This window comes from Pelophylax lessonae, assembly GCF_965119305.1.
Source record: "Pelophylax lessonae genome assembly, chromosome: 6".
NCBI lineage: Eukaryota > Metazoa > Chordata > Amphibia > Anura > Ranidae > Pelophylax > Pelophylax lessonae.
This window is the reverse complement of record NC_138773.1, coordinates 113,421,170-113,448,335: the sequence shown is the minus strand read 5'-3', so window position 1 is coordinate 113,448,335 and position 27,166 is coordinate 113,421,170. Positions and strand designations below refer to the sequence as shown.

At 44.7% G+C, this 27,166-nt stretch overlaps 1 protein-coding gene across 1 annotated transcript in view; it reads right to left on the bottom strand.

Moving 5' to 3' along the window:
- PARN (poly(A)-specific ribonuclease) overlaps window positions 1-27,166 on the bottom strand; it is a 327,504-nt gene that overhangs the window by 227,782 nt on the left and 72,556 nt on the right. The window contains exons 15-18 of the mRNA XM_082262315.1: window positions 26,908-26,950; window positions 22,280-22,355; window positions 4,098-4,208; window positions 3,947-4,016 (exon numbers count right to left, since the gene is read on the bottom strand). Of these exons, the coding sequence (XP_082118441.1) occupies window positions 3,947-4,016; window positions 4,098-4,208; window positions 22,280-22,355; window positions 26,908-26,950 (300 nt within the window). The remainder of the gene's footprint in view (window positions 1-3,946; window positions 4,017-4,097; window positions 4,209-22,279; window positions 22,356-26,907; window positions 26,951-27,166) is intronic.

Below are 27,166 nucleotides of genomic sequence, written 5' to 3'. Positions count from 1 at the left end.
TGTGACCATCGTCCGCAGTGACCAAATCAGATCTGATGAGACAGATGAGGCAGGGGAATGCGTGGTCCCTAATTGGTAGCCAGTGGCTCGAAAGCCGCCTCCACCCGGGACAAATTACTCCAGGACCACTGTCAGTGCATCGATGGATGGTTGGGACCCAGAGAGGGGGCATCAGGTGGGGAGATGTGCTCCAAAAGACTACTTGAGTTACCAGGGTGACCCCCACAAAAACAAAAAAAAAAAAAAATGTAAAAACTGAAAGGGACAACCCACTGGGCTGGCAGCCCCAACCAGTCGCCAGGCACAAAGCACCAAGTGAACCTCAGCAGAGAGGGAGAGAACCCCACCAAACTCACCACCCAGCAGAAACCGGCACCTGCTGCCACCAGGATAATCTGCATTCCACGTGTAGGGATCAGGAAGGGAGAGGATCCAGTAGTCAGCACCAGGGGGATAAGGAGGGGCTCCTACTGCCGAAATCACAGCCCACAGGGCTCCACTGTCAGTCATGGCCTCAACTATATTCAATGGCAAACCACCACAAAATGGCTGCCAGACTACACAAACATGGCCATGTATAGACACAGGCTGCAACAAAATGGCGGCACCAGAAGGCTTACAGGGACCTAGTAGAGAACCCAGGCCTCAAGGTCAGATCCATGCAGGACAGGGGGCCCTGGTAGGAGACCCCACCAGTTACAACCCACCGGCCTGCACAGTGGACCGTACGGTCCCCCAATGCCAGCATAGCCCTCTGCTCCCACCCCAGGAGGTGGATCAGACCAACCAGACAGCCCCTACATATGTGGAGGGGGGGGAATCCAAGGGTCCGACCATCCCCAGGAGGGGCCCTTTCTCCCCCCAAAAACCCTCCAGGGGGAGAGGGGGGGGGACAGCTACTCACCACACCAGGAAACAGACGGGCACTGCTCGAGACAGAAACCCTCGCCATCGAAATGGGGGGGCTGTCGGCCAGGAGGAGCACTGCAACTCAGGCCCAGACATTTAACTTGCAGGCCAGCCCCCGTCATTTGGGCTATAACGCAGCTGACCTAAGGCTGAGCTGAGGTTTGCACGCACTCGCTGGCCAGACTGGGGTGACCACTGGATCTAGATTATCCACCCTGTCGCCCAGTCCGGCACTTGATTGTAGAGCACAGGATAATTCCAGGAAAAAAAAAATAAAAAAATTGCCAGAACCAAAGATCCCAGCAAGGAACTAGGTCCCTAATCCCAACTAGGCAGAAAAAAAAAAAAAAAAACACACAGTACTTCTAGCAGGGAAAGGGAGCACACCCCCTGGGACTGCCCATAGGCGTAGCCAGATTCTTTTTCTGCCTAGTATCCTACTCCTGTAGGGGGGGGGGGGCAGTATAACCAAATGCTTTTGAAGATCAGGAGCTGTGTCCATCAATGAACGACAGAGAAATTAAGGTTTCGCCAGCATTATATAGATGGCTTTTTCCTGCAGCAGGCAGATACCGAAAATTCCCTACATTGTTTTATATATCCATTGAATTCTACTGGGGGATTCGATTCACCTATGAGTGGAGCCTGACCAATATTCACGCTCGATTTTAAGTAGACCGGTCAGCAGTTGTCGCCATCCATCTTGGTTCAAGACCATACAAAAAAGGATAGTCCAAAAGAATTTGCAGGAACTGCTCCCTGAGGCAGACAGCCCAAATGAAAAGGTTTCTAGAGAGGCTATTCAGATGAAATTGTGGATGTGGAAAGTAATCCAATTTGTGAAATGGATCATATTGCCCTTCTAACACCTAGGGCTAAGACCCCGATGACAAAAACTTTTGAATGGTCTTTTTGTACATAAACTTATGAATACATTGTTGAACATTTGGGTAACCCTAAAAGTGACAGAGTGGTAGGACCAGTTTTACCAGAGTATCCAAAAATTTACAGGAAAGCACAGACTTTGAAGAAAAATTAAAAAAAAAAAAAAACATAACCATGTTTGGGACTCTTAAAGGTTTTTTCCCCCTGCAGGAAATGCAGTGTCTGGAGGAACAGCTTAACAGTACACTCAGCCCTTTGAGTGTGGTTATACACAAGACCTATCAAAAAGGATCTTATCTCCTGCTCCACCAAGTGTGTTGTACATAATCTTCAGTGCCAGTGTGGTTTTCAATATGTGGATCACACCACACGGGCACTGGCAGTAATAATTGGGGAGCATAAAGCAAATATCAGAAAAGGCTTTCAAAAAGGACATAATCTGTCCCTACATTAACGCAATGTCATAACCAGATCCTTCCATTTTGAGGTTGGTGGGAATAATTTAGATTCCCCCTCACTAGCGAGGCAGTAACGCGAGAAAAGGATTTCTCAATGTGAAACGCAGTGGATGTACTACCTCAAAACCTATTCTTTACTGGGCTTAAATGTGGTTTGGAATATCAACTGTTACATTAGTAAGTTAAGCTCAGATTAGTTGCATTTTTTCTTTTTTTCCCCTTTTTGTGTAACCAATTTTATATGAGATTTAATTGTGAATATGTATACGGTAATCTACATGTTGTGAACACTCCAGTGGCTATTGGAGCCACATTATCCTCTTTGGGACTGTATATCCTCTCTGAGACTGTATTAAGCTATTGTATAAACATTCTTTATCAGCCTCAGACACTTGAGGATGCTTATTACAGGGAAATCAGATCGGGCCAAAAACATGACATAACGTACAATGGCAGGACAATCTGGCAGAGCGTGTCCATTATGGAAGGTCTTTCACTTTTTGTAAGCAGTACTGCTTAAGGAAATGGCTTGCCTAATACTTCATCATTGCGGTCTCTTCTGCGATTTAATTTTGTGCCAAGTGCTGGTTTCAAGGAATTGAATGATATGTTCCCATGGAACATCATGCAGAGCATGATGTGCTAAAGGCACTGAACAATCTCCATGTGGGATCGAGTGTTTTGATAGGGAACCCATTAACCCTTTGGTGAAGCACTGTTTTGGCACTTTGGCAGTGTGTATCACATTCAGGAGTTGACCTTTTGTGGGGACTTTTTAACGTTTGGGCTTCCTGCATGAAAGTGGATTTTCTTCACTTTTAACTTGAGAATGTATATTTGATGAACATTTATTTAATTATAAAATCCACTGCACTTGTAATATTTCTCATGAAATGGATTCACTTTATTGATCTCGTATCTATTATGAATGTTTTCTTTCATGCATGTTTAAATTTAAAAGGGATAGCACACTGATTTATTGAGCATATTTTTCACATCTTGTATCTTTATGGTGACTTTGGTGCAGCAGTCTGTTCACTTAGCATGAATAATAATTATATTATCTTTATCTGAAGGCACTGTTTGAATGAAGATCTAAAAACATTTCAAAAGGGGTATTCTTTTTTTGCTCATGACAGCATGTTCTTGGGTACCCAGTCTTACATTCAACTGTCAGTTGAACACATACCCTCAGAAAATATATCACTTCCAAATGCTACCATCCTGAAAATAGCACCTTTAGGCGTAAGCAGCTAATGCTTACCATCATTAGCTGTGGTATACTAATAAAACGTATGTCTTTTAATGTTGCATATGTGCAAATTTATGCCTGGCACTTTCAAATCCTTCTATTTTCCTAGCCCCATTTCTCTTGAGGGAGAAAGAAGGGTGCGTTTTTCTCTTCAAAAAGCTTACTATCAACTGATGTTGTCATCTCCTGTGTAGTACACTGACTCCACTGTAAATAAAAGCCAAGTTTCTCGTAAGCAGCAAGTATTCGACCCAAGCTTCTGGTGTGTACTACCTCCATCAGGGGGTAAATCACCAGCAGTTCAGAGTACAGTTTTGAAAACACTAGACTAATGTCAGAAAGAATGCCTATTTGGATATTCAGACTTAGGAACATACATTTCTTAGGATAGGTCTAGGTTACTTGATGTAGGTATACAATCTACATGTTCTCAAGCACTTACTTGTTAAAAAATGGACCGATGAGATTTGATTGGGCTGATATGTGCCCTTTTGGTGGACTCAAAAATGAACCTGATGAGAGAGCAAGCATTAGTTCGAGTGTAAACTGCATAAAATGACAGTACAAGGAAACCTGATAATCTGGCCACTTACCTAGATAGTTTGCCATTGATACAAAGCACAGTCCTGTGATGTAGGCATCATAACCAGCTTCATGTAGTTGCTCTGAGCTAGTGTTGTAGCTCGGAAAACCTTCAGCACTGTCTGATAGAAACAGAAGACTTTTTATAAAACAAGACTACATAAAATTAAAGTTTGCCATTTCATAAGACACTTGTTCTATAAAACCAGTCGTAGTCAATTACACATGCGACTATACAGTTCTAGCATATTGGTTATTTCTTGTTGGCAGTTGAAGGGAAACAGTGGAATGTCTGGCCTAGAAAAACACCAAGGGACGGTAACTATTTTGCAGCCATTAGGCTCAGGGATGTAAAAGGTTAATACTAATGAGACCTGAATTTCTTATTTAAGAATTGTAAATTCAAGTGTTGTGGGGACAGAAGTGGTAATAGGCTTTATAAAATGGAAATGGCGCAAATCTTCCAGCAGGTATTCAGCCAAATCAAGAAAAAGGCATACTGATGCAGTAGCAGAGAATATAAAGGCCAATTTTTTATCCAAACCTCAAAGTACTCCTTTAATAAATGTATCAATTTTAAATACTTCTGCACCCTTCCGTCTCCCATTTCTGTTCTTTGCACAAGCTGTATTAGCCCTCATCCATTAAAGGATCAGCAGGAAAGTGGATTATGGTTTCCTACAAGGTCCATTGGATGGATTCCAATAGAGTAGCATGAACTCTTTATACCTGTTGAGATTGACTCCCTGTGACCCATTATAGGAGCAGCAGGACCGTGAATCACAGTTCTCCACAAGGACCAATCGTTTTTAGGTGGACTTTACACTATTTCATTAGACTAATACTTGAGGCACTACTTACACATCACATGCAGTCTAATGTGCACCATTAACATAGGTTTCTAACATAAATCGCCAAGCACCTACCCTTCTGCTTATGTTCTGCTTATGTTCAGTGTTCTCTCATGTCCCAGTACATATGAATTTACAAATTTACTCCTAAGCAGCCAGTCCCCAAGCACGTGTGTAATAACTCTGCAGTGCGCAGTGTGACAAACCCCAATGTCAGACCCCTGCCCTTCTCACCAACTTATGACAAAGGGCTGGCCAATCTCCCACCTGACTGTCACTTGTGCAACAATGCCAATCTCCGCTGAGCCCTGCAAAATATTTTCCAGATTGTGGAACCACAATAGAGGTGTCAGCAGCCTGAGAGCGATTGTTACTGGGTTAAGTTAATTAAGCAATAAACTGCCATGACTTACTGAAGAGTCAGAACTTCCACAAGATTAGCAACAATTTAGAAAAACTTCTGTACACACACTGTCACCACAGACAGTTATGTTCAGAGGTTTATTCTACAGTAATACTGTAGCAGAGACAGGGATTATTTTAGGTTGCATTAAAAGCTTTAGAAACAACACTTTTCAAAATATGGTTTCATAATGAAAAGGTCAAGTGTTGCAAATTAAATATTGGCAGAAAAAGGGTGTAACAAAGAACTAAAGAGACAATGCAACAGGGAAATAGAGGCGTTGGAAAAAGAATATTTGCAAATCCTGGTTTCAGTAGATACCAGCGAATAAGCAAGAATGGTACAGTAGCTCCCACAAACCCTTTCAGGTGTTCTTTGGCTTGAAGGTAACGAGAGCCCCTCAACTGTCCTGGCATTCCCCTTTTCTCTGGTACCAAAGGGGTGTTGACAGAGGCCACCTGGCCAATTAGGCATCCCAAACACAGTTATCTATAGGTATTCATATCTCATACCTACTAGTTAGTCGGCTAAAATGGATACCATTGTCCAGCCTGAATTTAGCTTCAAAAATGAATATAATCCTGACAGGTTTCAGATGCCCAGTTTGCCTAGAAGATGAATGGGGTGGTTCTGCTCCCAGTAACCCCTAGGGTAGCAGTGTTTGGGCTCAACAGTACAGCCAGAATATAGACCCATTTACCTCCTTCAGTCAATCTGTAGCATTTTATTTCATGAGTTATTAAATATACTGGGATGATTGATTCTAAAAAGAGATATGCATGTTCTATGAAGTCCAACTAAGGTATTTATGGCTCAATGTCTGTTACCTCTCTAGTTACTGAGGCAAATAGGTCAGAAACTTATGGGCCTGGTGAGGTGGATCAGGGTTAGAGCCTGTTAGCCCTAATACCAGACTGATAAGGGAGGTCTGGCAGCAGCTAAGAGGTTGTGGATTCTATAAACTGTAAAAAAGATAAAGCAAAAGGTTACTGTGGCTATTTCTTTATGACCAAAATAGAGGTCACCTACAGCTTTTCATGGGACCAATGCGCCAAACATTACACCCAGTGCATGTTGCTAATCCCTCAGAGCCTTGCCTTCAGCACATGTGCGATAAAACCTTACATTTATTGAGGGCATGATGCAAAATGTCAGTCTCCTCTCCAAACACCTAGAGCCCTGGAGTAATCTCCACTCCACTGGCCCATTTCCAGTTTAAATAATTCCTGGCAATAAAGTCCTGCCCTATATCGCACATGCCCACCATAACCTCTGCACTGTACTCCATCACAGTCCATGCTAACAACCTATGTAAGTTTTGTTGTCTTGCAACATCTGTTGTCCATTTCCACTGGACACATTCTTTTAGTTTCAGCATACTACCCACTATCACAGCATTGCTGCAGACACGACCACAGACACATCCACTGTTCCAAAATACCACGCTATAATATAAGCAGGCCTGGGTGGTATACATCCCCCCTCTCTGCTATAGGCCTTCAGGTTGGTAACAAGTAATGTCAGAAGTATTAAAACTCCATACAGGAGAGGGTGCTGTGTGTCAATGAATTCAGAGAAATGGGTTTTAAGTGCAAAAATGCCATTTTTTTTCATTGATAGACTGACACTGCTCTCCATTATTCAGAACCACAGGGACATCCCTAAGCAGTGTCAAACATGAGGGGTGGGATAACAAAAAATCCCATGTCTAAACAAAATAGGCAACCAGGTAAACGGGAGCTCAAAAAAAAAAAAAAAAAAAAAACCCTGGAGCCCAACCTGACCAATACACCAAAGAGAACAGACCTTCCAAGCATAAAATGCGGTCATGAATATATACAACATTATGCAGCGCTAAAGATGCAATGAAATCACAATAAAATGAAATACTGGTAAATTAGTAATCCAAGAAGAGTCCATATAGAAAAAGTAATTGAGTTTTTGTAAGAACTTACGTAAAACGCTTTTGAGTCCTGAAGGTAGCAGCTCGTTCGGTATACCTTCACGAGTGGGACGTCCCAAAGCAGTGCAGGTGTGAGGCGTGGAAAGACGCAACCTACAGACAAGGTAACGTGTCAACCAGGCCAGAGAAAACAAAAAGACAACAGGCCAACAGAAGCTCAACAGGAGCTCACCCAGAACAAAAAACACCCCAGAAAAGGAGGTACCGCCACATTTCTTCAAACAACCGCCACACTCAAAAAACCTTGCGGCCAAGGGAAGCATCAGAGGATGCCATCACATCAAGTTTGGAAAATCTTGTGAAAGTGTGCAAACGCCCAAGAGGCACTGACCGCTCTAGTAGAATGTGCCCTCACAGGGAAAGGAGGCACCTGACCCTTTTGTGAGGCACCTGACCCTTTTGTGAATAGGCCTGAACGGAACTTCGTGAGTGTGCACTGACGACCAAGTGGCTGCCTGATGACGGAAGGCCCAAGAAGCACTAAACACCTGAGTAGTGCGACATTACAGGAAAAGAAGAAACCTGACCCTTGATAAAATAGGCCTGAGTCACCATCTGTCCAATCCATCTGGAAAATGGTCACACAAGAAGCGGACAGCCCTTTTCTTGGCCCAGCCGTGATCACAAACAAGTCTGATCTCCGAAAAGACTCAGTAGCTACAAACTACACCCGGATTGCCCAAATCACATCCAAGGCATTCAAAGCAAAAATTCTTTAGGATGTTTGGGCCTGGGACACAGGGAAGGCAACACAATGTCTTCATTCAAATGGAAATCAGAATACCTTAAGGAAGGAACTTTGGACATGGGCGAAGAACCACCTGATCTTTGTGGACCACCAAGTAGTAGGTACGACAAGATAATGCCCCCAGCACCAACAACCTTCAAGCAGAAATGGCAACCAAAATGGCCACCTTCTGGGACAGCATAAGCAGGGGAATCTCCCGAAAATTCACAAAGGGAGGCTTCTAGAGAACCGAAAACACCAAGTTCAGATCCCACAGTGGTAGAGGAGACCGCACCAGTGGAGTCAGATGTCGAACCTATTGGGAAAAAAAATAAAAAATACGCACCAGGGAGTGTGTGGCCAAGGGTTGTTGAAATTTCTGCTTGACACTTCGTTTAAAAGTTCAAAATCCGAGCCATCAAAAAAAAAAAAAAAAAACACTCACAGCATGAAATGCACACATTGCAACAACGTTAGATCTTCCTAGGAGGTAGACTTCCCAGTCTTCAGCAGTGTTGGAATCACTGACTCAGGCAAACCTCTAACCTTTGGCACCTAGCCTTTAAAAACAGACAGGCCCTCAAAGTCAGCCACTAAAGCAGGATGGAAGCTTGGCCCTTGGGACAATAGATCCTCCCTGAGAGGCAGTCTCCAAGGGACATCAGTGACCAGTCGCCCCAGGTCAACGTACCAAGACCAGCAAGGCTAGTCTGGGGCCCAAGAATGACCAGAATTTTAGGCCTGGAACCTGCACAAGAGCAGTGACAGAAGCGCGAGTTAAGGAAAGGCATAGACCAGAAGGTACTGGCCCTATGCAGCCATCAGAGGATCTGGTGTCTGCCAGAAGATCCTATGACCTTGCCACAAACCTCAGTATCTTTCGGTTTAGATGGGACGCCAACAGATTCATCTCGGGGGATGCCCCATCCACGACCTGATGAAACCGGTCCGGGGTGAAGGGACCACTCCCCTTGGTCCAACGCCTACCGACAGACCCGTCAGCCTGCTAGTTTTCCACTCCCAGAATGTGTACGGCGGAGAGACCTGGAACGCAGATTTCTGCCCACTGGAGGATTCCAGCTACTTTCAAGGCTGCCAACATACAGTGTTCCACCCTGATTGACATAGGCCATGCTGTGGCATTGTCCAACTGGATCTGTACCGGGAGCCCCATGGGGGGGGGGGGGGGGGTCGATCTGTCCAGTAATCCAGGCACAGCCTGATCGCCCAAAGTTTCAAGACATTGATTGGCAAGTCTGGAATCCTCCAGCGTCAACAACCCTGAGCAGGGCTCCATCCCAAGACACCTCCCCTCCCAGACAGACTGGCATCTGTAGTGACCACTGTCCAATACAAGGGAAGAAAAGATTTGTCCTGCTGAAGGGTCAGAGTGAAGCCACCATGCCAGGTAACCCCCGATTTCCTGGCTCAGCCGATGTCTACAGACTTGATACTTGTCCCATTTCAGCAGGAATTCCCTAAGAAGGGACCTCATACGGAACTGGGAAAAACAGAACCACCTTGAAGGTAGATACCATCAGGCCCAGTCTCATGCAAGTCTAGAGGGAGGTCCATCTGCTAGACAGCAGTAGGTGAATCGCACAATGCAACTTCTGGAGCGTTTCCAGAGGAAGAAACACACTAGCTAGGGCTGAATCCAGAGTCAGATCCAATTTTCTGGATGGAATCAGAGCAGACTTCTGGTAGTTTAGAAGCCAACCAAACTGTCAGGGTTTGTATAGGGATCGCCACGTTAGCCATCAGAGCAGCAGAGGACTCCTCCCGCAGGAGGTCATCCAGGTAGCCCATTATCGCAAACCCCCACTGACGTAGTAACGCCAGAACCGGGGCCAACACTTTTGCGAAGACCCGAGGAGCAAAGGCGAGACCAAAGGGTAACACCACAGATCGATAATGCTCCTCTCCCACAGCAAAAAAAATGGAGGAAGTGCTGTGTCGGCCCACATAATAGAATTTGAAGTAAGCATCCTTGATGTCGATCGAAGCAAGAAAGTCCCCCTGATGAAGGGATGCCCCCACTGTGTGAATGGACTTTAAACTTCTGTACTCACACAAAGCAGTTTAGGGCCTTGAGGTCCAGGATCAGACGTACCTCCTTTAGGACCCTGAACAGGTTTGAATAAAAATCCTGAAACCATTCCGATACCAGAACAGGGACAATCACACCCTGAAGCAACAGGTCTGCAAATCGGTCGGGGGACAGACTGGCATTTGCAGGAAAGAATGAGACACTATCTTGTAACCAGACAGTAACTCTGTGGACCCACTTGTTTACCAAGCAGGTCCACAGGCCCAGAAACCAGCGAAGACGTTCCCCCCACTCTAGGCATGGGGAAGGAGCACCTTCATGCTGAAGGAGCCTTGTCCGTGGGTCTAGAGAATCCCGCTCACAGAGGAGCCACCACCAGGTACAAAACCCCAATCCCCCACACAGTCCATCGTCCGGTTTCCAGCGGCACCCCGACCCCCCCATCGCCGGTTAGCGCCCTGCCCCCCATCCCAGGCCAGTGACCAGACCACCTAAACAGCCCCAGTGTATGTGAAGGGGGGGGGGGGAAGGCTGAGGGACTCAACAAAACAGATGGGGGTGCCTGCAGAAGGGGAAACTGGGGGTCTGACCGTCCCAAGGAGGAGCCAACACCCATCTGTAAACCCTCCAGGAGCAGGGGGGACAGCTACTCACCATATCAGGAACCAGATGGGCACCCCTCCAGACAAACCCTCCTCTCCATTGAAATGGGAGGCTGAGGCCAGGTCACATGCGACCTTGTGAGCAAATTTGAAGGGCCAGCCCCCCGTCAAGCGGGGCTATGTCACGGCTGACCTAGCTGAGGTCTGCACGTGCTTGCTGGCCAGACTGGGGTGACCACTGGATTTCGATTATCCAGCCCAGCTGTTAATTGCAGATCTCAGAAAAAAAAAAAAACTGAGTGACTATAGCAGGGAAAGAGTACACGCCCCGGGACTGCCCAGTGGTATAGCCAGAAGTTTTCTGCCTAGTGTCCTACTCCTGTAGGGGGCAGTTTAACCCAATGGTAAAGAATAACAGAGGCTGTGCCTGTCAATAAACGAAAGAAAAGCCATTTAAATTGGAAAAAAATTGCCAGGACCAGAGATCTCAGCAAGAAACTAGGTCCTTACGCCTGATTAGGCAGGGGAGAAAAAAAAAAAAAAAACTTAAGGCATATAGCGGGGGGGGGGGGGGGGGGTGTATACCACCTAGGACTGCCAATTAGGCATAGCCAAGTCTTTTCTTCCTAGTGTTCTACTCCTGTAGGGGGCAATATAAACCTATGGTTCTGAATAGAGAGCTGTGTGTCAATGAATTAACGCAAAATCACTTATGATCCAATTGTTTACTTTTGAAAAATATACTAACAAATGTGTCCAGGCCATTTTAGAATAATTTACAGAATAAGCAATTTCTCCCCTTACACTTGCTTTGCCTTACTCGGACATTGACCCATTTTTTACCTACATGCCTTTGGTCTATGTTTTTTCACCACTTTTCAGGAGGAATGAATAGTTTCTTTGAACTGTAGGGGTACCAAGCAATTTGTCCAAGTCTGAAATGTCTACTGTCATACTTTCCACAATCCTCACTGGGATATTGCCCCCTTTCATATCTTTAGGCTTTTCCTACAGCACATGCCATCGTCATACCCCCTTCACTCCCATACTCCTCTTTCACATACAGTGGGTACGGAAAGTATTCAGACCCCCTTAAATTTTTCACTCTTTGTTATATTGCAGCCATTTGCTAAAATCATTTAGGTTCATTCTTCTTCCTCGTGAATGTACACATAGCACCCCATACTGACAGAAAAACACAGAATTGTTGACATTGTTGCAGATTTATTAAAAAAGAAAAACTGAAACATCACATGGTCCCAAGTATTCAGACCCTTTGCTCAGTATTTAGTAGAAGCCCCCTTTTGATCTAATACAGCCAGGAGTCTTTTTGGGAAAGATGCAACAAGTCTTTCACACCTGGATTTGGGGATCCTCTGCCATTCCTCCTTGCAGATCCTCTCCAGTTCTGTCAGGTTGGATGGTAAACGTTGGTGGACAGCCATTTTTAGGTCTCGCCAGAGATGCTCAATTGGGTTTAAGTCAGGGCTCTGGCTGGGCCATTCAAGAACAGTCACGGAGTTGTTGTGAAGCCACTCCATTATTTTAGCTGTGTGCTTAGGGTCATTGTCTTGTTGGAAGGTAAACCTTCGGCCCAGTCTGAGGTCCAAAGCACTCTGGAGAAGGTTTTTGTCCAGGATATCCCTGTACTTGGCCGCATTCACCTTTCCCTCGATTGCAACCAGTCGTCCTGTCCCTGCAGCTGAAAAACACCCCCACAGCATGATGCTGCCACCACCATGCTTCACTGTTGGGACTGTATTGGACAGGTGATGAGCAGTGCCTGGTTTTCTCCACACATACCGCTTAGAATTAAGGCCAAAAAGTTCTATTTTGGTTTCATCAGACCAGAGAATCTTATTTCTCACCATCTTGGAGTCCTTCAGGTGTTTTTTAGCAAACTCCATGGGGGCTTTCATGGGTCTTACACTGAGGAGAGGCTTCTGTCGGGCCACTCTGCCATAAAGCCCCCACTGGTGGAGGGCTGCAGTGATGGTTGACTTTCTACAACTTTCTCCCATCTCCTGACTGCATCTCTGGAGCTCAGCCACTGTGATCTTTGGGTTCTACTTTACCTCTCTCACCAAGGCTCTTCTCCCCCGATAGCTCAGTTTGGCCAGACGGCCAGCTCTAGGAAGGGTTCTGGTCGTCCCAAACGTCTTCCATTTGAGGATTATGGAGGCCACTGTGCTCTTAGGAACCTTAAGTGCAGCAGAAATCTTTTTGTAACCTTGGCCAGATCTGCGTCTTGCCACAATTCTGTCTCTGAGCTCTTCAGGCAGTTCCTTTGACCTCATGATTCTCATTTGCTCTGACATGCATTGTGATCTGGAAGGTCTTATATAGACAGGTGTGTGGCTTTCCTAATCAAGTCCAATCAGTATAATCAACACAGCTGGACTCAAATGAAGGTGTAGAACCATCTCAAGGATGATCAGAAGAAATGGAAAGCACCTGAGTTAAATATATGAGTGTCACAGCAAAGGGTCTGAATACTTAGGACCATGTGATATTTCAGTTTTTCTTTTTTAATAAATCTGCAACAATGTCAACAATTCTGTGTTTTTCTGTCAGTATGGGGTGCTATGTGTACATTCATGAAGAAGTAGAATGAACCTAAATGATTTTAGCAAATGGCTGCAATATAACAAAGTGAAAAATTTAAGGGGGTCTGAATACTTTCCGTACCCACTGTAGTTGGTCCATATATATTTGGACACAGGCGCAATTTTAGTTTTTTTCCCGTATTTACCAAAACATTTAAGCTATAGTTATTCAACAAACATGGGCTTAAAATGCATATTCAGGTTTAATTTGAGGGTATGTACATCCGAATCGGAGGAAGGGTTTAGGAATTACAGCTCTTCCTAGACATCCCCCCTTTTTCAAAGGGACCAAGTATTTGGACAATTGAATTAAAAGCGGTTTCATGGCCAATTGTGAGCTTTCTTCATCATATCAAAAGAAAGAAAAAATTGCAAAGTGGCGCAAAGCTAATAGCACTAAAATAAAAGTTAGTTCATTAGATAGCCAGTGGGGCTATCATAAGAGTCTTTGGATAAAACAGGAAACAGTCCATGCACTCAGGGCCAGCCTATTGGGGAGCGGAAGCAATCTCCAAACATGAAACAAAAACAAAGAAAAACAGGTGCCTCTGACTAAAGACTGCAGTATTAAATTGGCAAACAATATTAAAAACTTACATCAAGGGAAGTAATTGTGAGTGAGGTGGGTCCTTCCGGTGTCCATGTGAAGGCTTGAGGTCACCACTGGGGGTCTGTATGCATCTCAGTTCTTCCTGTTCCTGTCCAGCAGGAAGTGGAGTGGTGTCACTAGCATGAAACTGAGGCTGAGACCGCAGGATGGAAAGCAGGGTGAGCTGTACTGGCCGTCCACAGGATCTCCCGGCATGACGACGCGTTTCCGAGCATGCGCACTGCGATGGAATACCAGCGCGCGCGCCTTTTCAAGTCAGGTGATAGGAAGGGGAAAAAATTAGGACCAAATTTATATGCTTAGGACTAGTATTCTCTAGTGGGGAAAAGAGCAAAGTGCTATTGTGGTTGAGTAGCACTATTCCATGCAATGGCCATATGTGCACTCTGGGTCCCTTTAGAGGTCTAAACCGTATCAGAACATTCCGACTATACAATTTAGACTGTGCAAATCATATCACACAGGGTACAATGCATAAATATGTAATGAAAATAGAAAAATGAAGAGGTTACTGAACGGAATGGGGAAAGGAATGACTTGCTGTAGGATCAAAAGGGGGGGGGGGGGGAGAACAGGGATAAACGCGGGATCTAGTAAATAAAATAAAAATTAAGAGTAAGGAAACAAATGAGGGGGAGAATTAAATAATCAAAAGATGAAATGATGCGTTCTAATGGGCCCAAAGGAAATTTGATAAATAGGAAAAACAATGAAATTAAGGATGGAAATGGAAAGATAAACCAAATAAAGCAAATATGAATCAATATGGGATAAACCTAAAAATAAAATAGAGACAACGGATGAGTGGAAGTGAAAACAAGGAGGATGAGGAAAAAAAAAAAAATAAAAGTGAGAGTCGAGGTAGAAAATTAAAGAAAATAAATAAATAAAAAAAATTTAAATATAAAATCTAAAAATGGAGAAAAATAAAGAATAAATAAGAAAAAATAAAATCTAAATAAGTAAAATAAAAATAAATAAAATATACAAATATGAAATAGGAGTGGTGATGAGGCTGTGTGGGGGTAGGGATAAATGATAATATGATGGGAGCAGGGGAATTTTGACTTGGTTATAACTGGATGGATGCAACTGGAGAGGTATTGGAAGGGGAAAAAAGAAAGAGTAGGCTAAAAACAGAAAAGCTATAGCTGTATAAGGTACCTGGGTTTGAACATAAATTGACTGATTAGAGAAAGGTGGATAAACGGAATTTTTGTAAAATCTTACCGTAAAATTCCTTTCTTTGAGTCCTGACAGTCGCCGCCCACTCATACAGTCTTCACTTATGGGTATTGACCTCTTATCCACAGGAGTAAGCTAGGCAGAAGATTGTTAAAAAACAAAAAACTTTGCATAGACACCTACAGGTGGCTGACCCTCTGGTCCAATACCCCCGGCTAGCCTCGTTCCCAATTCAGTTTGGTAGCAAGCAGTAGATAAGTCCATGAACCCCAAAAGAGGGGCGGGGGCGGTGACTGTCAGAGGACTCAGAGAAAGGAATTTTACGGTAAGATTTTACAAAAATTCAGTTTTCGCTTACGTCCGACAGTCGCCGCCCACTCATACAGTCTTCACTTATGGGATGTCTTAAAGCAGTGTAGACATGAGGGGGTGGGAAACGCAACCGTCTCAAGGTAACGAAGCACCCAAGGTCAGATAAAAGAACCTTATCTGAACCAGAAATGTAGCCCACTGGTTAACAGGAAAGCTCAACAGGAGCGAACAAACCCTGGAAGGTAAAATACCCAAGGGGGGAAAACCCCCACAGGAGGGGACAGGCTAAAAACGTCATGTCTCCCCCAAAGTACTGCCGCACTCAGAACTTTGCTGCCAAAGGAGGCATCTGCCGAAACAAAAAGTTCGTAAACTTTGTAAAGGTGTGCAGCGACGACCAGGTTGCCGCATTGCACACCCGGGACACCGACGCCTGATGGCGAAAGGCCCAAGACGCACCCCCCGTTCAGAAAAGTGCACCGTGACAGGGAAGCGCGGAACACGTTCCCTAGGCGAATAAGCCTGTACAATCGTCCGTCTGAATCAGACAGGAATGGTTGCCGCATACACAGCCATACCCTTCTGAGGCACTCAGGATGGACAAAAAGAGAAATCAGACTTTCTGAAGGATTCAGTAGACCACAGGTAAACCCTGATCGCCCTGACATCCAAGGAATGCAAGGCAAACTCTGTAGGATGCCTAGGATTCGCACACAGCGAAAGCAAAAACAATGTCCTCATGGAGATGCATTTCAGACACCACCTTCGCAAAGGAGGATTGATGAGGTCGCAAGAGCACCTTATCCCTATGAACCACCAGGTAGGGGGAGAGGCAAGATAGGACTGCCACCGCCAAATCCGATACTCCGCGAGTAGATGTCATCACCACCATAAAGGCGACTTTACATGTCAGTGCAGGCAGAGGAATCTCCTGGATGTTCTCAAAGGGAGGACGTTGCAAAACTGACAGAACCAAATTCAAGTCCCAAGGGGTTAAGGGCACCCTCCCGAGGGGGGGCCAGATGACACACCCCTTGAATAAAGGTGTGGATCAAGGAATTTGATGCCAAGGGGCAACAGAAGAGAATGGCCAGCGCAGATAACTGACCCTCAACAGTGGTCAGTGCAAGACGCAGGTCCACACCGGATTATAGGAAGGCTAACACCCTCGCCACCGAAAAGTAGTGAGGATGAAAACCCTGCGATTCGCACCAGGCGAATCAGGCCTTCCAGTAACTATAATAAGTTTCACTGGACGAGGCCTTCCGAGCTCTAAGCAAGGTAGGAGTGACCTCCAACGAGAGACCCCGATCTCTCAAGATCTGGCTTTTAACAGCCACGCCGTCAAAGCCAGCGACTGTAAAGCAGGATGGAAGAACAGCCCCTGAGACAACAGATCGTCTCGTAAGGGGAGCCGCCAGGGAGGCTCGACGACCATTTGAATGATGTCCGCGTATCAAGACCGGCGCGGCCTGTCCGGGCCCCCAGGACCACTAACCTGGGTACCGAAACCAACCAGCAAAAAAACCGTGACAACTGGATGGGGGGGGGGGGGGGGGAGGCATAAATCAGGCGATACCGATTCCAAGGCACCACCAGCGCGTCCGAGACGGCTGCCAAAGGATCGCGCGTTCTTAGCACGAGCCTTCCCACGTTGTTTGAGGCGCGCCATCGCGCACACAGCATCTGAAACACCTCCGGTTGTAGGGACCATTCCCCCTGGTCTGGCGACTCCGATAGTCGGCCTGCCAGTGTTCCATACCCGGAATATGAAGTGCCGAAACCCGCATCTCGGCCCACGGCAAAATCTCGGCCACTTCCTTGGCTGCCCGGGCACTCCTGGTGCCCCTTTGGTGATTGATGTACGCCACCACAGTGGTGTTGTCCGCCTGCACCCGCACAGGGTGGCCCTGAAGACGATCCCACCAACGGAGCAAACAGAGTCTGATCGTTCACAGTTCCAAGGCATGTATCGGTAGGGAGGATTCCTCCTCCAACCAAGTGCCCTGGGCAGACAATTTTGCCCAGAACGCCACCCCAGCCCGACAGGCTGGCGTCTGTGGTGAGCACCTTCCATAACAGCCGGAAGGATTTCCCTTCCGTCAGTCGGAGACTGGAGCTACCACAGAAAGTCCGCTCTGACCCAGGGACTCAAAGATATCCTCCTGTCCAAAGACTGAGGATGCCTGTCCCCCCTGGCTAGGATCTCCGCTTGCAGAGATCGCGTGTGGAACAGTGCAAACAGCATCTCCTTGAAGGCTGACACCATCATCCTAGGGACCGCATGCAGGTCCTGAGTGATGAGGATTCGTTATGCCTGAGGGACCTGACCTCGTTCAGCAGAGTCCGGAGCCTGTCCTCCTGCAGGAAAACTCGCATGGGCGGAGTCAATGACCATTCCCAGAGAAGGGAGAAGAACTGAAGGGGAGCAATGTCGACTTCTGAAAGTTGATGGCCCACCCAAACTCCTGGAGCGTCTGAACCATGGTTGACAGATCGCGCAACAGAGTTGAACTGGAACTCGACCTCAACAGGAGATCGCGACGTCCAGATATCCAAGGATTGCGACCCCCTGCGCCCACAACAGGGCCAGAACAGGAGCCAAAGCTTTGATAAACACCCTTGGAGCCGAAAGCGCAAGACCGAAAGGCAACACCACAAACTGATATCGCTCCTCCACGATTGCGAATCGGAGGTACCTCTGATGACCCTCGAATAAAAGGATGTGTAGAAACACATCCTTGAGGTCGATTAAAGCCAGGAATCTCCCGGGCTCAGAGATGCCACCACCGATCAGAGGGATTCCATACGGAATTTTTGAATCTGCACAAAGCGGTTCAGAAACTTTAGGTCCAGAATCGGACACACCTTGCCCTCCTTTCAGGGCACCGTGAACAGACACGAGTAAAAACCCCCGAAAAACATGTCTCCATGAGACACCAGGACGATCACCCCCTGGGCGAGGAAATCCTGAACCGCCCGTTGGAGATCTTGTAAACGATCTGGGGTCAATGAAGATTTGAGGGAAGGATCTGTCTGCTGGGCGCTATTGAAATTCGATCTTGTACCCCGACCGAATGAGTTCCTGAACAGATCTGTCCTGAATGGCGGACAGGGCTGCTGTGTCAGAGTGGGCAGCTATAGCCTTGCCCGCCCAAGAATTCTTCTGGCCACCAGAGGCCTTTAAGGATACACCCTTGTCATGTGCCTTAAAGGCACGAAAGGACCCCCGGTTAGGTTTAAAGGAAGGGCCCCGCTTACCCCGGGGAAAAAAAAAAAAAAACATACCCTTGGACAGATAGACAAATAGTGCCCCAGCAGGGACCGTGAGGACGACACAGGGACCACACAGACAGACATGAGGGGATCACACAGACTCTAAACAGACTGCCATCCCCATGAGAGAAGGCCCCACACACACACCCCCGGGCATACAATGTATAGACAGGGAGTAGCATGTTACTCACCGATCCATGTGGATTCACGGGTGCCCCTCTGCAACGGGAAGCCTCCCACCCCGGGCGGTGGGGGTGCCGTCAGCCAAACAGGATTCTAGCAACACGCGGCGTGCCGCAGTTAAGACATCCTTGCGAAGTGGCCACTTCGCAGGCTTTGTCCCTGAGGACAGGTCGTTTGCAAGGCCTGGGCGTATGCATAGCCTGCTAAAGACTGAGTGGACAGCGACTGTCAGAGGACGTAAGAGAAACATCTAATTCTTCGTTCAATCCATTGGGGGAGAGTATTAAGGGAATAAATCCAAAAGGTTTCGTGTTCAGAGTTTATGAAATCTTTCGGCTTCAGAATTAAATGTATCCACTACAGCTCTAGCTTTTCTGTTTTTGGCCTACTCGGCTTTCTCTTTTTTTCCCCTTCCAATACCTCTCCAGTTGCATCCATCCAGTTATAACCAAGTCAAAATTCCCCTGCTCCCATCATATCATTTATCCCTACCCCCACACAGCTTCATCACCACTCCCATTTCATTTTTGTATATTTTTATTTATTTATTATTATTTTTTCTTATTTATTCTTTATTTTTCTCCATTTATATTTTTATTTATTTGCTTTCATTTGCTACCTTGACTCACTTATTTTTATTAATTTTTTCCTCATCCTCGTTTTCATTTCCACTCATCCGTTGTCTCCATTTTTAGGTTTATCCCATATCGATTCATATTTACTTTTTTATTTGATTTATTTTTATTTCCATACTTAATTTCATTGTTTTTCCTATTTATCAAATTTCCTTTGGGCCCATTAGAACGCACCATTTCATCTTTTGATTATTTACTTCTCCCCCTCATTTGTTTCCTTACTCTTAATTTCTATTCATTTATTTTATTTATTTACTAACTAGATCCCGCATTTATCCCCGTTTCCCCCCCCCCCTTTTTTTGTTTCTTTTTTGTCCCCCCCACCGTTTGATCCTACAGCAAGTCATTCCTTGCCCCATTCCATTTAATTCCCTCTTCATTTTTCTATTTTCATTATATATAATTCTTAATGCATTGTACCCCGTTTGATATAATTTGCATAGTCTAAATTGTATAGTCGGAATGTTCTGGACGTTTTAGACCTCTAAAGGGACCCAGAGTGCACATATGGCCATTGCATGGAATAGTGCTACTCAACCGCGATAGCACTTCGCTCTTTTCCCCACTAGAGGACACTAGTCCTAAGCATATAAATTGGTCCTCATTTTTTCCCCTTCCTATCACCTGACTTGAAAAAGGAGCACGCGCTGGTATTCCATTGCAGTGCGCATGCTCGGAAACTAGTCGTCGTCACGCCAGAAGATCCTGTGGATGGCCAGTACGGCTCACCCTGCGTTCCATCCTGCGGTCTCAGCCTCAGTTTCATGCTAGTGACACCACGCCACTTCCTGCTGGACAGGAACAGGAAGAACTGAGATGCATACGGTGACCCCAAGCCTCAAGCCTTCACATGCACACCGGAAGGACCCACCTCCCTCACAATTACTTACCTTGATGTAAGTTTTTAATATTGTTTGCCAATAAAAATACTGCAGTCTTTACTCAGAGGTGCCTGTTTTTCTTCATCATATCCACCATACTTCTCCACTGCCTGTTGTCTTGCATTATGTACTCCTAACCACCACATTGCTTGAATACTGAACGCTGTCCTAAACCTCCGCACTGTTCTACTGCACATACTTACTGCCCGCTTTTGTACTCCAACATATACTGTCTGCTGAGGTACTTGTTTTGTCATATCCTTAACCATTCCGAAACAGACACACACACACGTACAAACATATGCACGCAAGTCTTTTAACTTGACAAGAATGTAAATTTGCCTGCCAAATTTTAACATGCATACAGGAGTTAAAAATCACACTGCTACATTTGGTTTGGGTATCTAGGACTTGGTCAAGAAAGTGTGAAAATTGAAATTACAGCGTATAATTTCAGAAAACTTAATTTATAATTGCAAGGTTTGCTTTTCGTTTATACAGTATGAATTTTACATTTTTTGTAAGCTTGATGTTTTATACTTATGCTATAGTATTTATTTAAAGATGCATTTGCTCCAGGGGCGGAGCAAAATAGTTAGGGGTATGGCCTTTTTGGAGCCCAGGCTGAGCCTGTTAACACTTCTACACCTGACTTGCAGCGATGTGCAGCTTACAGGATACCTTTTTCCCTAAACATTTTAACAAGGTATTAAAGCCGTAGCACACAAGATTTTTAATTCTCAATAGAACGTGTTTCTCACAAGGACAGAACTGGCCTTTCAGTGGTCGCCGGCTTAGGTATATATTGGTAAGGGTCCTGGAGCTCGGAAGATTTTCAGAGTATTGGGTGGGATGAAGCTTTTAGCTCTGGTTTCTCGTTTTATGGACAATCAGCGCATAGCACTTTTAGTATGGGGCTGGTTGTGGTTCAGGGCTGCACCCTCCTGAGGACACCGCTTGCTGCTAGGGACCAGCAGATTCAAGGGTCAAGTGTGTCTGCACTAACCAGGTCAACCTCTGAAGTTACTGTTGCTGCAGGAGCAGAATGAACACATTAGGGTCAATTTACTAAAATTGGAGAGTGCAAATACTGGTGCAGCTCTGCATGGAAGCCAATCAGCTTCCAACTTGTTCAATTAGGCAGTGACAAAAAAAAGAACTTTGAAGAAGTGGATTGGTTTCTATGCAGAGCTGCATCAGATACTGCACTTCCAGTTTTAGTAAATCAACCCCATTGTGTCTTAGGGGATTGAGAGTCTGCATTCTAGGCTAAAAAGCTGTCTAGCCCAATGTGAGATGCTATATTCCCAGGAAGCAGTTTTTGCTTTGAATGCTGTATGAAGCTGAAACTTCGTGTGTGGGTAGCCCGATATAAGAAAGACAAAAAAAAAAAAAAAAGAAGAAGGAGCAAAGAAAGCTCTGGAAGACACTTTACCAGTTGGACAGAATAAAGTAGCTGACCCCAAATTAAAGATTCTCCTTCACCAAAAAACACCAGAAGTTTGCCTTTAATGTGTAGTAATGTACAGTGACAAGCTGAGAAACCCAAGCTGCAACCACTGATGAGTCTCACAACTTTCCATTTTACCAAATATATACCATTCTACAACAGACTGTCATACAAGCACAGTACCGTAATAAAAATACCCATAAGTAGATTGAAAAAGAAACTGCTGTAAGGCCATAGTGACATGCTTTCATCTAAAGTAGGACTTACAAAATGGATTTTGAGAAACGGCCATTATATACAACTAAAAGATAGATCAGTGCTTATACACCATAAATAAACTTAATGGCTTTATGAAATCTAGCTGAGCTCAGTTATTGAAAATGCAGTTTCTTAAACAAGCCAAATTACATATTTTAATAGGTAGAGATGACAGAAGCCAACTGTTTTTTGAATTCTTACCAACTTTAGGAGGTTTGAAAGGAGCCTCTTTTAATCTCTTTTCCAATTCTGCAAGGGATGTATTATAAATTATTTCCTAGGTGTACGAAAAAGAAAACAATTAATTCCAGATGTACATTTCTCAACATCACAGGCAACTGCTGTATTTGGTCTGCTCCACTATCATGTGGATTTAAAATGTATAATAAAAATTATGTAAAATGTAACTGCTTGAGTACCAGCCTGTATAATACCTCTTATTGCCAGGCCATTTTGCAGTGTGGTGATAATCTGACTGAATTACTCCAGTAATGCAACATACCCAAATTTGATATATTCTATTGAGTCAGAGTTTGCCCCAAAGGTGATCTCATTTTTGCCCCTTGGGAAACAGAGAATCATGCTGGTATTTGGGATGTTAAAGTACAACTTTGTGCCGGTTCACACTTCCGCGTGTGCGGCGATCGCATGTAATATCGGAGCGCACTGCTCCTTTATTACATGCGATCGGATGTGCAGTGCGAATTCAGCCATACACTTCGTATGGCTAAAGTCGCACGAGGCATTTTTTCAGCCGCATCAGGATCGGATCGCACAGTGGTTCCCACTTGTGCGATCTGATCCTGTGCGAACTGTCAGATCGCAGTGCGATCTGCTATCAAACTGAGGGTGTCGTTAACATTTCATTGACACCCCCAGGGTATCGCATATGGCAGTGTGAACTGCCAGATGTGCGTTTGCGATGCGGGAACAGGCTGCGAATTCGCAGCCTTCCCGCATCGCACAAGCGTGACCCGTCACTCTGGGATGTTAAAGTATAACTTTAGGCAAAACTTTCTTTATTTTGGATAGAGCAAGGGAAGTTTGAACCCAGTCAGAATTTACTACCATCTGTGTCCCATTGGGGAGATTTCCCTTCACTTCCTGTCCCTCCCATAGCCAAACAGGTAGGGAAAGAAAAATCCTGCAAAATCCCTCTCCCCTCTATCCAAAATAAGAAAAAAAAAATGTTTGCCTTTAGTTCTGCTGGCCCCTTTAAGGGGTTTGGATTCCCGGGGGGGGGGGGGGGCTTATGGTGAAGTGACCGCCATGATAGGCTGCCACATGATCTAAGAACTTGGAGCCGAGGGGCCCCATATTTGCGTGCAATAGTGCCAACTGGTTAAACACAGCGCATTTGAGAATGTATGACTAAAAGGCAGTTATCAGTTTTGGAGCGGAGAGGGATTAGAACACCTGTCATGTTGTATTGCTGACTGTGCCCCCGTTAAAGAGATTCAACCTCTCTATTTTACCATTATGCAGTGTGGTGAAAGTAAAAGAAAAAAAAACTCTAAATTTTGGCTTGTTCCCAGAAAAGTAACAGAGGGAAATCTTCCAATAGGGACACTAGCTCTGGTGACTTTGGGGGACCCTAAGAAATTCTCTTATTTGCTGAGGTTTCCTCTCCGTTCCTGTTTGGCTATGGGACAGGAGGTGAAGGGAAATCTCCACAATCACAATGGGACATAGATGGCAAAAAAATTAATATCCCTTGCCTATGGGAAAAAAAAAAAAAAAAGTTTTGCCTACAGTTCTACTTCAATATACAGATCATACAGAGGGCGGTGAAGGGGTTAATGCACTGGTCACATGCAATGGCAGGGTGGGGATGAACGTTACTGTTAGCATGTACTTCATAAGGTTAGTGAAAAGTTTAATGTACGGGTCACTTAGTTTGTGTAGAAGTTTGTGTAGAAGAGGTGGGCATGAAAAGTTTAAAGATTATCCCTGTATCACAGACTGAATCTGCTGATCCATTCATTGTTCCCCCATTCACTAATCGGGTCAATGCATACGGGCTTAAAAAAAAAAAAAAAAAAAACACCCTGCTCAGAGCATTTTCGAAAAGGAGTGGAGAGTATAGACGCTTTTAGGACAGCTTATGAGCATTCTGTCAGAAAATTGCTCTCAAACAGAAAAAAACAGAACTTTGTTTTTTTTTCCCCCCGGTCTTAAAACACAAAATTAAAATATGCCTCTAAAACATCCTTATCTGCATGAACATAGGATAACACTGTAGAGCCAGCATTTTTTTATTTTTTACCACTTCCAGCACTGTGGCGGGGAGGTGCATGCAGACTTGGTCATACATACATACACACACACACACACACATATATATACATATACACACACACACACACACACACACAATCGCACAAAAGTGAGTACACCCCTCACATTTTTGTAAATATATTATATCTTATGTGAAAACACTGAAGATATTACACTTTGCTACAATGTAAAGTAGAGTGTACAGCTTTTATAAAAGTTTAAATTTGCTTTCCCCTCAAAAACACACACAGCCATTAAGGTCTAAACCGCTGGCAACAAAAGTGAATACACCCCTAAGTGAAAATGTCCAAATTGGGGCAGAAGCGTCAATTCGTGTGGCCACCATTATTTTTCAGCACTGCCTTATCCCTCTTGGGCATGGAGTTCACCAGAGCTTCAAAGGGTTGCCACTGGAATCCTCTTCTACTCGTCCATGATGGCCTCACGGAGCTGGTGGATCTTAGAGACCTTGCGCTCCGCCACCTTTCGTTTGAGGATTCCCCACAGATGCTCAATAGGGTTTAGGTCGTGAGACATTTTTGGCCAGGCCATCACCTTTACAGTCAGCTTCTTTGGCAAGGCAGTGGTCATCTTTGAGGTGTGTTTGGGGTCGTTCCATTGGAATACTGCCCTGGGGCCCAGTCCCAAAAGGGAGGGGATCATGCTCTGCTTCAGCATGTCACAGTACATGTTGGCATTCATGGTTTCCTCCATGAACTGTAGCTGCCCAGTCCCAGCAGCAATCATGCAGGCCCAGACCCATGACACTCCCACCACCATGCTTGAGTAGGCAGCACATCACTTGCCTTTGTACTCCTCACCTGGTTGCCGCCACACACGCTTTACACCATCTGAAACAAATAGGTTTAGCGTGGTCTCAAGACCACAGGACATGGTTCTAGTAATCCATGTCCTTAGTCTGCTTGGCTTCAGCTGTTTCCAGGCTGTCTTGTGCATCATCTTTAGAAGAGGCTTCCTTCTGGAGACGAAAGCCATGCAGACCAATTTGATGCAGTGTGCGGCGTATGGTCTGAGCACTGAAAATCTGACCCCCCCATGCCTTCAAGCTCTGCAGCAATGCAGACAGCACTCAAACGTCTATTTCCCAAACACAACCTCTGGATAGGACGTTGAGCACATGCACTCAAGTTCTTTTGTCGACCATGGCGAGGCCTGTCCTGAGTGGAACCTGACCTTTTGAACTGCTGTATGGTCTTTGCCACCGTGCTGCAGCTCAGTGAAAAAATAAAATATTTAGAAAAATATGAGGGGTGGTAAACACAGTATCTCACGAAACTGAGTACACCCTTCACATTTTTGTAAATATTTTATTATAGCATTTGTGGAGTGGAGGAAAAGTTAAATCTTGCCAGGGTTTTTAAAACCAAAACCACCACTATATAGCACTGCAAGTTAAAAGACAAATTCAACTGCTTCAACTCCCAAGCTTACTTTTTGGGTCCTTTACCGTTCTGGGTGCCAAAAAGAACGCTCATCTAGCTCAGCAAGTATAGTATGGATAAAAAAGTACAAAACCCCACTCCATGAAAGCCCTTCCATCAAGCTTCTCTGATGTGTTTCACCAAGATTGGGCTACGAATAAGCCCAATTGAGGTGAAAAACACCACTGGGGTGTGGCTTAAGTCAGGGGCTGTGTCAAAGTTGACTACTTTGATTAAATCTAAGGGGATGACTCATTGAGTGTGGTTTTGTACTTTATCCTTAAAGGTTAACTCCTATCATGGGGGAAGGGGGAAAAAAAAAAAACAAAAAAAAAAAAGAATGAATATAGCATATACAACATATTTGCGACACAAGTTATATTGTGATTGAATGTTATTAAAAATGACTGTTCCTTTTCCATCAGCAGCTGCTATAATCTTCTGAAAATGCAATGCAATATGGCTACCTGGAGGTTTTCTGTACACAAAAGGTGTACTGAACACACCCCAGAACCATTTCCTGCTTGGGATTGGCTCACCCAATTTTCCCAGAAATCTGCCTAAGATACAAGTCAGATTTCTTGCATCCCCTGTAATTTTTGGTGATATACTCCCAATAGGAACACATCTAAAGGGATGCAGGCCCAGTAGATTTCCCCATTCGTGCTCCAATTGCTAATTATGAAACCACTTCCATTAGACAAACTCAGCATAGGCAGACAGAGAAACAAAGAAATTTCCTCAGAACAAAAAAAACAAAAAAGTTAGGAATCAACAAAGTTGGTTATAATCCTTGTAATGTTCAGTTCATACAACACAGAGGGAAAAGTTATTTTCCTTAACAAAAGTGAAGTTCCGCTTTCTTACAAATTAAAAATTATTGAAATGTTTTACAATCTTACTTTACTTAATCCACAAGTTTTATCATGGATAAAAATTTAAAACAGTAGTGCATGCTGCAACAGGACATGAACTCAAGCACTGTTGCTAATACTCATAGTTCATCTTTGCTTCAGATCCTCAACTACATGCAGCTCTTAAAACTATAGAATGGAGCCAAACTATTCAATAAAATCAAATTATACAAGTACTAAAATATTGGAATGTTACCTTAAAAGGTTGTGTAGTTGCCATAAGCTTGGTATCCAGGACTCTGAAAGACAGATTAGCCAACTTGAAAATGGAAGGCATGTTATTGAAAAGACCACAAGACTTGTGAAAACAGTTTCAGTTATCAGCCCTGTACAATTCTATTCCGCTGAACTAGAAAATACTTCTCCGGCATAATATAAGGGGATGTTATGTATTATCCTTATCTCAAACATAATGATCATGTTCTGTAGTTGTGTTCACTGTAGATTTCAGGGTA